This window comes from Rhincodon typus, chromosome 6, assembly GCF_021869965.1.
Source record: "Rhincodon typus isolate 14 chromosome 6, sRhiTyp1.1, whole genome shotgun sequence".
Lineage (NCBI taxonomy): Eukaryota > Metazoa > Chordata > Chondrichthyes > Orectolobiformes > Rhincodontidae > Rhincodon > Rhincodon typus.
In genome coordinates this window covers 106,636,762-106,648,516 of record NC_063337.1, presented here as the reverse complement: position 1 = coordinate 106,648,516, position 11,755 = coordinate 106,636,762, and the positions used below count along the sequence as shown (strand labels likewise).

Genomic DNA, 11,755 nt, shown 5'->3' with positions numbered 1-11,755 from the left:
TTAACAACGCTATCAACCTGGGTGGCAACTTTCAGTGATCTATGCACATGGACACTGAGATCTTTCTGCTCATCCACACTACCAAGAATCTTACCATTAGCCCAGTACTCTGTATTCCTGTTACTCCTTCCAAAGTGAATCACCTCACACTTTTCCGCATTAAACTCCATTTGCCACCTCTCAGCCCAGCTCTGCAGCTTATCTATGTCCCTCTGTAACCTGCAACATCCTTCCGCACCATCCACAACTCCACCAACTTTGGTGTCATCCGCAATTAGAAAGTGCAGCAATCTCTTTCACAATTCTTGATTTTAAGACAGTCTTTCTTCCTATTTTAGTCCATAATCAAACAGACAGAAAAATAAAAAGATCTAGTCTTTACTTTCAATATGGAAAATATTTGTAGGTAAACGGAATCTGATGAACATGAATTTGTGGTGAGACCCCTTGATTTGACAAATTGAGATTCTACTGTATGGATCTATTGACTATATTAGGTGGGGAGATTGTTAATGTGTTTCTTCTTGAAATATGGGAGATGATCGACAGGACAAAATTTTTTTTTTCCTTTAGTTTCCTAAACAAGATGGGCCTAAGAACTTCTCCTTAATCCAATGCCGTCCTTGTTGTGATCCTTCTCAAATCATGGTATAAGCTAGGGAAATCCAGGCTAACTCCTCCGTGACAATGAAGGGATAGTGAAATCCATGTCCATTTTCAATCATTATAACAATATTATTCAATAGTAATTTTAATCTTTCCCTTTGCAGTAAATATTTCTTTTCCTCTTTAGGATTTATACAAAAGAATCACCAAGAAGCTGCAGAACCACTAATAACACATAAGTGCGATCCCTCCACATCATTTGATGCTGCTACTAGTGCATATGGTGAAATATTGCTCTTCAAAAATAAGTAAAAGTTTATTATCTATATCCTCGCCATTGTATAATACAGATATTCACATTGCTCCTTGATTCAAAAGCAGTTTGATTAATGATACATGTGTTTTAATGTGTTGATTAGATACTTTTGGCAGACACAGCCAGCAGTAGCAGATGCCAAGTTGACTGCTATCCAGGATGTCTGGCTTGGCCTCCCATCAAACATTGACGCTGCTTGTGAAATTCCTGAAGATGATATTATTTACTTTTTCAAAGGTGATCCAATTTATTCTGCATTGATTCCAAATTAGAAATGAATCGAATAAAGTTAGCACAGAGCAAGATTGAAACTAGGATGACAGTTGTATAGGAATTTGTATTTAACTGCCTAATGAGTTAGATATATATGGAAGCAGAGGCAAAGACCATTGTGGTTCATCCAACAAATTCCAAAATCGAAAATAAAAACAATTAGACTACAACATGACTTCAACAGGGACATCAAACGGGTGCTGGCTGATTGTAGTACACACCTGATTGTCCTCAAACAGGATTTATATTGAAACTTTTTCCTTATTTGCAGGAACAAAATTTTGGGCATACAACCGTTATGATCTTAGTCAAAATTCATCTCAATCTATTTCCCTCTTTGGACTTCCAGCATATGTGAAGCAAATAGATGCAGTAATATTTATTCAACAGACAAAAAAAATAATATTCTTTGTGGGGAAGATGTACTGGAGGTAGGTATTATTCACTGTTATTGTTATTGTTGTCCAGCCTTCAGTCACCCATTCACCAGGAAATGTTTGCAGTCATCAATGTCCTCATTCACCCTCTCTCCTTTTACTATTTCTGATGAGAAAATAGTTATTTCAGCAGCATAGATCTGAGTCATGTGTGGAAACTCTGCAGAATCCTTAACATAGCAGTCTCCGAGGGAACTGCTGGGGAATTGAAGGTTCTGATGGACAATATTTCTATACCTGGAGCCCCCTGAAATATTCCATTTAAATTGGAGAAATCAGAGGGTTCTGCTGCATTTAGGTTGATAGTTACCCAGGAAAAGATAAACTATTAAATGCTGGGTGTAACAACTAGATAACTAATAAACTCACTCACAACTTACCAACCCCAACACTACACATTCCCCCAACACTTTAAGCCTCCAGACTATGACCCAGACTCTGCCTACTGCCAGATCCAACAAACTTCACAATTGGAACCCAACATCCCACATTCCCCCAGATGGACGTACACCCTCCCCTTAAGGTGCTGAGACCCAACACTGCCACCAATCTGGGCACCCACTTTCCAATGCCCAGGTCTGATACCAGCCCATATCCTATCAGGGACTGACATTCTGCCCTCTCACCCAGGACCTGCACCACATCAGGACCAACACAACCCCTTCCCACCCAGGACCAAGACACCCCTCTTCCCCTGGCAACTGACAACAACCAGCCAAGGGACATGCACCCCCGCTCCTCAGAACCTGACACCCTCTACCCCCATGAGACCTGGCATCAGGGCCCATCTCCACTTGACCGGCCCGAAACACCCCATCATTACCTGACACCCCCTTTCCCGTTTGGTGCCATGCCCCATAACCAGCTGGTACATTACCCACCTGGCACATTACTATTCCTGAACCCTAACCCCACACCTACCACAGATACTGACCCATTCAATGGAGCTGTCATAGTGGCCACCAGTGATCTGAACATTTAAATCACTGTATGTAGTGCCTATAGTGGTATGATTTCCCAGCCCCTGATAATCCCACACCACCAGCGACCTGTTAGAGTTAAAGCTCATTGCTGACTCAGATATCCATTATCACATCTGTCTGAACTGTACAAGCGCTATCAAATCTCACTATCCTTGAATAAAACCAACTGCTACTCTACAATTGTCGTGAATTGCAGAAACGACCCATCGCTTTCTTTCTGCACTGCCATCTCCTTAAACACTCTTGCTTTTTCTATTCTCACCACCAATGGCAAGGGCAAAAAGCTGATGCAAACTGGTTACTTCTGTCATTTATTCGATGTGTAGAATTCCCCCATGCCTTCAGCAACATTGGCAAGGGCAAGGAATGTGGAAAAATATGGTGAGAATGAAAAGAAAATTTGTTTCTTGCCATCAGGAAAAAAGTCTAACTTTCCCCTACGGTTTCAATGGCAAGATCGGAATCTGACTGAGAAACGAGAACTTTCCATGTATTTGCATTTCATTAATACCCCAACTTACCACATTGATACGTGTCTTGCAATTCTCCCCCTCTCTCCCAAGTCTGCTATGTCGGTGATTTCACAGAGTCACCATGCACAGCTCCTATCCATGCTGTAGCATTGATTATCTGACTGTCGGAACATCCAGACCAAAGAAACAAAAGATGTGCCGAGGGCAGCTGTGATACTGTCTGAAAGCAATAACCAGGGTAAAACCAAAACATAGAAAAATAAACTGAAACGGTGGTGAGTGATTACGGGCTAAAATTGCTGAATTCAATATTGAGGATTGACCAAATTTACTCTGCCACTATAAGCCAGTGGTATACCATTGTGAATCCATGTTTCCGATTGTGCACACATGAGCACACCGTTCCTGGATACATATTCCACCATCTACCTGAAGACCAGGAATCCAGTAATGCTACCAGTAATGAATCCATTGATATCAGAGTCAGGGATACATCCTTGTGAAGGGTGGAAATTCCACAGTATTGAAGTTGAGGTAGGAAATACGAAACAGTGAAAAATCCCAGCCATTGTATTTTGTAATTAGTGATATTAAAAAGAAAACCAAAGATAGATTCAGTCACCCCAGTGAGGGACTGTGCTCAAAGGCAGGAGGGATTGTACACAGTACTGCAGAGCCAACTCACTGATCACTGTATTCCAAGAATGGCTATCAGGAGATGGTGTGATGAATAACGTGAAGATAAAACTGATTCACACTGTTATAATAACTGGAATTGAAGTTCTAATGAACGAGGTATTAAAAATTTAAGTTCTGGATTGTTTTAATAGAGTAGATCTATGCACAAAGCAACATGAAATTCAATGGCAAGATGATTTACCGCAATTTAAATAGGTTCTAGTACTTCAATGTACTGGAGCACAAGTCTTCAAATAATAGATAATGTATAATATTATTCACTTAATTCGTAATCCTACACATTATGATATGAGTTGTATTAACTAAAGCTGTTTATTTTTTGCTGTTCAGTTACAATGAGAAAATAAAGACTATGGACTATGGCTATCCAAAACAGATAAATAGCAACTGGCCAGGAATCAATGACAAAATAGATGCTGCCTTACAGAGTAATGGTAAGTGCCTCATAGTAGCAAAGTTTTTTAAAACTCAAAATGGACAAGATGGTTTACTGTCATCAACCATTAAAATTCTGTCAAATAACAGACTTCTGTATAATTAGTGCAACAATTGGAATAATACTGTTTATAATGGCTGATGAAGCACAGAGATTATTGCAGATAGGATTATAGGGCCAATTCTGTTTTTAAAGCAAATTGAATGAAGTGATATTTTTCTGTTTTTGTCCTAGGATTGTTTTACTTCTTCAGTGGGCCACGACTGTATGAATATGACAACTGGAGAAAAGAAATTGTTCGCACATTAAATTCTAACAAATGGCTGGGATGCTGAGCATCTGAATTCTGACTCACTATACAACATATATTTTAGGCTAAAGATCAATTCTCAGTGGCCAAATAGTTATAAGGACGAGCATTCTGCCACAAAATTTGAATGAAATAATGTAATTACTACAAGTCTTTTTAATACATCCAATGTTTTTCTAACATTATAACTAAGTAAATGATTAAGCAATGTTTCTTCTTTTTTTAAAAAAAAGGTATTCTAAAGCATTGAAGTGAGTCCATGAGCAGTCCATTGAGCATCATTCTTTGACAGACCACCACTGTATGGTTAGATTTTAACATATACAATACAACAAAGGGAGCATTGGAGGCTGTTCATTATTGGGTTTTTATGAAGGTGTCAGTTATGCATCTGTAAGCTTTGTCCTATGTTACATTTTTCAGATTATTGCCTCCTTCTGTTAAATAAATAATTTTTAATGTCAATTCTATGATTTGGAATTTAATTGCACCCGGAAATGGGTAGAGAAGGATGAGATGTGGAATGGCTCATTCCTGCTTTTATGAATATATGGAGCACATGATGTCAGTGTTGCATGCTAATTATAATAATTTATACGATGTTCTGTACCTGGTGTGAGTTGGTAATTACGGGTAGCCCTAACACAATAGTGAAAAGTGAAACCATCTTATGTGAAACACATTCCCACAGAAACCCATGTAAATGTTAGGGCTATGTTTGCAGAATGTTGAACAAGGAGGGAATACAGGCACAAAGTTAATATGAAACACCAAAATAGACATGAAATTCAGTAAAAGTAGCATATTTTAATGTTTCTTGCCTTGTTTACAAGCTTGTTTCCCTGGAGGTGGAGGGTTGTGGAACTTCACCTGTCACACTGGGAGGTGAAGGTTGAGGGTTTATCCTGGTGCTCCAGACAGGGAAGGTGGAATGGCCTGGGGCACAATTTTTAAAACAACCTATCCAGCCTTAGTTAAGGTAGGCAACAGGTGAAGTGAGCTGAACAAACAGGAACCTGCCCAGGAATACAGTGTTTTGGCACACATTTATTCCTTGGTGCTGCCATATTGGAATGATGGGTTGTAAATTAGAAACCCCCATGTTATGGTGAGACCATATCAATTGAAACCTGATTAACCAAGGACTATCTGTATGAATGAATGAATGAATTAGCTTCATTGAGATTCTTGCACTATCGCTACAAGAAAGTCAATGACTGTCTGTGCTCCACAAGGGTGTAAGTGCTACTCTCTCCTCCCTGCTACCTCACACTCACTCCACCTCTGCCATTACACTCAGTTCCCTCCAGCAACCATGGTCTCCCACTCTCAATTCTGCCTACAGCACCTTCCCTCAATGTCTCTCATTTACCCCCAGCCCCACAAACCATTAACCATTCCTCCCCCCTTACTGCACACTCCACAGGACATCTCATTACTTTTCCCGACTGAAGGTGAAACAGCACCCAGCCCCAACTAACCACAGGGAGCGTAGATGTGACTCAGGAGGACTGCCCTTACACTTCCTGATGTGTCTGCTTCGTTGAAACACATGCAGTGTGCTTGCTGAGTAAGCTGCTACCACATGGTGTACAGGTCAGACTGAAGTAATATGGTGCCATACATTAATGTCCAGTCCCTAGACCGATCATTGTGGCTCCATGGGAAGGTGTTGATAATGGGAATGTGGCTGGACTGGTAATCCAGGCTGAGGCTAATGCTCTGGTTTGGGGGGTAAGGGTTCAAGACCCATTGAGATTGTAGGGACATGGGTTCAAATCCCATTGTTGATGGTGAAACCTGAATTCAATAAAATCTAGAATTTAAAATTGATCTAGTGATGATCATATAAGGGCGGCACTGTGGCACAGCGGTTAGCACTGGGGACTGGGGTCTGGGGTTCAGTTCCAGCCTCGGGCGACTGTTTGTGTGGAGTTTGCACATTCTCCTCGTGTCTGCAGGGTTACAGGGATAGGATATTGGGGTGGGTTTGGGTGAGATGCTCTTCAGAGGGTCGGTATGGACTCATTGGTCCGAATGGCCTGCTTCCATACTGTATGGATTCTATAACTCTAAGAAAACCACCATGGATTGCTGTTAAAACCCCATCTGGTTCACTCATGTCCTTTAGGGGAGGGAAATCTGGCACCCATACTAGTTCTGGCCTACATGTGACTCTAGACCCCAGCAAAGTGGTTAGCTCTTAACTGCCCTCTGAAATGACCTGGTAGGCCTCACTCAGTTCAGGAGCAATTATGGATGAGTAACAAAAACAAGACTTACAAATGATGTTCACATAAACTGCAAGAACAGAAACAAATGATGAGCTGCCTGACTTTCTGCCTGCATTGAAAGGTGAAGTAAGTCAGAACTAGTGAGAAGCTGTAAGTTCTGAATGAAGCAGGAATGCTGAAAAGACCCAGTATGAGCATCAAAGGAAGCACAAAGTGAGTGAGCTGTAAAAAGCAAGGTACCAGTCCCGAGATTAACCCTGCACAGATGCGTGAGATGGTACCTGTGCCTGCACTCAAAGCAACCTGTCTTTAGTGACTGAGTCAAACCAGGGGTCAGCAGCTTGTGACCCACTGGGAATAAACACACAGCTGATCACTCATGTTAGATTGCTAAAGGAAATAGCCACATACAAGATTTAGCTCATGTCACACAAATACAGTCTTACAGGGACCAGACAAGCAAAGAATGCTGGACTCACTGGGAAATATGTCAGGCAGCCCAATGTTACAGAGCATGGAGAATAATCTTTGTAGATTTTCCCAAGGTTTTATGCAGGGATGAGGAACTTCATTTACAAAGAAAGATTGGAGAAGTGGGTTCTTTCGCCTTGGAGAAGAAAAGTTTCAGAGGAGATTTGATAGAGACATTCAAAATAAAATTTAAAATTGCAATAATTATTGCAATCAATCTATATTTATACAGTATAGTTAATGCGGTAAAACATTTCAAGGCACTACACATGGGCATTAATTCATGGAACTTGACACTGAGCTACATAAGACTTTTAGATTTAGATTTAGATTTAGGTTTTATTGTCACATGTACGCAGGTGTGTGGTACAGGAGTATAGTGAAAACTATACAATGTCATTACATATGGCACCCTCTTAGGTACTAAATCTTAGTTACAGAAATAGAGAAATAAAGAAATGTCAAAGTTCAGCACTACAAAATGCTTATCATAATAGTAGAAAAATGGAGAATTAAAGTTATTTCTTAAGCCATGGGCCTGCAGATGCTCCAAGCTGGGCATACCCCAAGAGGGTTTGCTCTCCCCTCACTGGGCTAAGACCCACCCGGATCACGCCAGGTTTCACCGCTGCTCGCAAGGCTTCAGCCCTGACCACTACCCAGTTGCTGTGCCCATCCTTCGCCAATGGGCAGTAATCACTGACTGACTGCTGCCACCATCTGGGCTCGTGCTGGGTCCCAGCTGCTGCCTCACAGCCTCCAAAAGGTAAGAAATACTAAAAACTAAAACTAAAAACTGAGAAAAAGAAAGGAAGTACTAGGCAAACGATCAAAAGCTTGGACAAAGATGTGTGCTTTAAATAACATCATAACAGATGAAAAAGGAGCAGAGAGTTGGGAAGAATAAGTAGGAGAATTCAAAAGCTTGGGCTTTGGTAGCTGAGTTCACAACAAATAATGGTAGAATTAATAAAATCAAAGCTGTAACGAGATCAGATTTGGAGGAGGCTGCTAACTCAGACAATTCTAGGTTTGAAGCAGGTTATATAAATCGCAGGAATCTGAAAACTGATGAGCATACATTAAATGATGTATTCGAAATGGACTGTTGATTTGTGATCACCCAGTAAATAATTTCACTGACAAAGAATTTAGCAGAAAATTATACATGTTTAAAGTCTTCAACCAATACCTGGAAATTTAAGAACTAATAGTGAATAACAAAAGAGCAAGAGAGAGTAAGACCATTGAATGAATCCAATTGATGCTCACCATTATTAGTCATCATTAGGTCTTTACCTTCAGCAACTTGCCCTCAGATGGACTGGGAGCATTGAGAGATCTCCAGCCATCTTTAATAGGATGATGAGCTTGTTAATTGGCTGCCCCTAGGAATATTGGTTGAGTAGATTTTGGAGACAGCAGGTTTACAACCCCAATTTGATGATGACATTGTGATCTGTAAATCTGGATGAGAAATGCCACATGACTCACTTTGCCAATTATTGTCATGTGCTCTTTGCGTTAACTGATGCTACCACACAAGTAGGTGGTGACCTCGTATTTCATCAATCCCATTCCGATCGGAATGTTGTTTTCCCTTCTGTGGACAACTCTGTGAAGTCCTATACATTCCACCACGAAAAAAAGGATATAAAAAGTGCTGGCAATAGTGCCCGTGTCTGGACGGAGGGAACAGTTAATCTTTTTGGTTTGTGACATTTTATCACTACAATCCTGATGAAAGGCCATCAATGTGAAATGTTTACTCCATTTATCTCTCCCCCAATGCTGTCTAACCTGCAGAAGTGTTTTCAGAATTTTCTGCTGTAATTTCAGATTTCCAGCAACCAAGGCAACATAAGAACATCAGTAATGGGAGCAGGAGTGAGTCATTTAGTTCCTCAATACTGCTCTGCCATTCTGTCAAACCATGGCTGATCTGAACTTGCTTTAATTCCACTTTCTTGTCAGCCATCCACAAACCTTGTCTCCTTGTTAATCAAAAGTCTTTCTCTCACAGATTTCTGTATATTTAATGATCCAGACCCCCATTGCTTATTGGGGTGGGGTTTGGGGAAGAATTCCAAACACCCATGACAATCCCATGACAATCAGAAGGAAACTGGGAGACCCCGGATTTTGCAACAGTTTCCCCAGTTCATGATTCCTCTTTCAGGGAAACTTCTGACATCACTTATCTTGTCAAGCTCCCTCAGAATCTTATATGATTCAATAAGAACACCTTTCATTCTTCTCAAATCTGGTGAGAATAAGTCAAACTTGCTCAACCTGTCCTTATATCAAAATCCTCATCCAGAAATCAGCCTAATGAACCTCCTCTGAACTACCCCCAAAGCAAGTTTGTCTTTCTTTAAGTTAGGCCAGCAAACTGCACAGCACCCCAGATGTGGTTTCACCAATATCCTTGTAGCAAAACCTTCCCATCTTTGCATTCCAACCACTTGCAATAAAGGCCAACATGGTCAGACTCGACTGTTACTTTTAGCCTTCAAGTAGGTATCAATGAAAGTGTTCACGAACAAAAATAATGGCCAGGCATTCTTTCTGGAAAGGGGTTTAGCATCTTTCTGTTTGTCTTTGGGCCCTGGATGCAAACGCAAAAGGCTCACCATGTTGAATTAGGTGAGTCCTCCCTCGCTGATGTCCCTCCGCAGGGAGACTTTACCATTTACATCCTACATATTTCAGGGCAGGTGCTGCCAATTCCGCCCGTTTAATTTTGTTTGTTCTTGTTCCGAGCCCCAATATCACTGCATTCTGTTGGCAGTGAGTTGGCATAATAGTTCACACTTCAATGACAAAGCGGAAAAAAGTTTTGTCAAATAGTTGGTGAATTCAACAAATCGTTAACTTTTACACCTGTTGGTCTCTGCATCACTGTAAAGTGCTCACCTTTTCAGGATCCAGGCAAAAACTTTTACCTGCCAGTGCATGGCCCATATACTTGATTTCAGGCACCTTTAATTTTAAATTCTACTTGTTCAGCTTCAGATTTACCCAGCAAGCTTTGCTGAACAGTTACACTAGGTTTTGACTGCAGTCAGCAATGATTTCTTCAATGATGATGGTGGTATCTGGGACATTGCCTGAAAGACCTGCTTCTATAAAGATGACAGTGTCTGGATGTTCCTTGAGTTGTCTATGGGAAAGCTCGTCCAATGTTGTCAGAAGCCCCAGGCTTTGACCAGGAGAAATTTGCAGGGTTGATAGGACGGAGTTAGGCGTGATCATTCCTGGTGCCTGTTGGACCTTTCCGTTTCACTCCTCTCTTTAGAGTTTGTAGCAGTTTGACAAGTTGCATGACTTTTTGGGCCCTTTCAGAGGGCAGTAAAGAGCCAATCCCATTAATGAAGACCTCAAGTCACATTGTAGGCCAGATCAGATAAGGGTTTTCAGGTTTATTTCCCTAAAGAGTATTAAAGGTAAAGTCACTCTAGCCTACTGAACCGTAGGGCTGCTCTCTCATTAGAGAGAGATGACTGGTGGTGGTTTAACCTGAGGGTCACCGTGCCTCATGTAAGGATAGACGAGAGTCCTTCATGGTAACCTCAGCTGGTGCAGGAATTGAGTCTGTGCTGTTGGCATCATAAACCACTCACCTGGCCAACTGAGCTAAGCAATTGCAAAACATAAAGGCTACTAGTACATCAGCTTCAGCCTTGCCTTGCACACAGTTGTTCTGGGAGATCTCTCTCCTGGTTAATTGTTTCACTGTCAACGACCAGATACAGCAGTTCTGGCTGTGTTACCAGGGGAAGGATATACCTGCCATAGACAGGGTGCAGCAGAATGGATTCCTGGAATGATGGGTTGTTGTATGAGGAAAGAATGATTGTGGAGGTGTTGGTGTTAGACTGAGGTGGATGAAGTCAGAAATCGCACAGCATCAGGTTATACTCCAACAGGTTTATTTGAAAACACAACCTTTCAGAGCGCTGCTCCTTCATTAGGTGGAGTCAGAGAAAGATTGAGCAAACTGGTTCTTTATTCCTTGGAGTTTAGAAGAATTAGAGGCAACATCATAAAAATCCAAATCCTGTAAGGGATAGACAGAGTAGATGCAGAAAGGATGTTTTTCTGGCTGTGGAGTCTTGTACCAGGGGACACCGTCACACAATAAAGACAAGCCCCACTTAGGATTAAGGTGAGGGGGAACCTTTTCACTCAGAGGATGGTGAATCTTTTCTACCCCAGAGGGCTGTGGAAGGTCAGGTTTTTGAGTAAGTTCAAAACCGAGCTTGATAACTTTCTTGTTGCTAATGTTATAAAGGGATATAGGATAAAAAATTATTGTCATGTGTACTTTTACATGAAAAAACAGTAAAAAGCTTTATAAGTCACCACATCACAGTTACATCAATGACAGAAGTCATACGTAATAATAAAAAAAAGTAAAATTAAGACAAAGTTCATGACAGCTCAGTTAAAGGCTCTTTCGGTGTCCACGTGCATAGATCACTGAAAGTTGCCACCCAGGTTGATAGCGTTGTTAA

The 11,755-nt window shown here is 41.1% G+C and overlaps 2 protein-coding genes across 2 annotated transcripts in view; one reads left to right on the top strand and one right to left on the bottom strand.

Annotated features, from left to right (window-relative positions):
- LOC125483392 (collagenase 3-like) overlaps positions 1 to 4,998 on the top strand; it is a 6,287-nt gene extending 1,289 nt beyond the window's left edge. Inside the window, exons 3-7 of the mRNA XM_048598431.1 lie at positions 771 to 914; positions 1,026 to 1,159; positions 1,467 to 1,626; positions 4,118 to 4,221; positions 4,458 to 4,998. Of these exons, the coding sequence (XP_048454388.1) occupies positions 771 to 914; positions 1,026 to 1,159; positions 1,467 to 1,626; positions 4,118 to 4,221; positions 4,458 to 4,558 (643 nt within the window). The 3' untranslated portion in view covers positions 4,559 to 4,998. The remainder of the gene's footprint in view (positions 1 to 770; positions 915 to 1,025; positions 1,160 to 1,466; positions 1,627 to 4,117; positions 4,222 to 4,457) is intronic.
- Positions 4,999 to 7,756: 2,758 nt separating this feature from the next.
- The window catches only part of LOC109926772 (matrix metalloproteinase-20-like), a 73,478-nt gene continuing 69,479 nt past the window's right edge, over positions 7,757 to 11,755 (bottom strand). The window contains exon 6 of the mRNA XM_048598430.1: positions 7,757 to 7,995. Within this exon, the coding sequence (XP_048454387.1) occupies positions 7,757 to 7,995 (239 nt within the window). The remainder of the gene's footprint in view (positions 7,996 to 11,755) is intronic.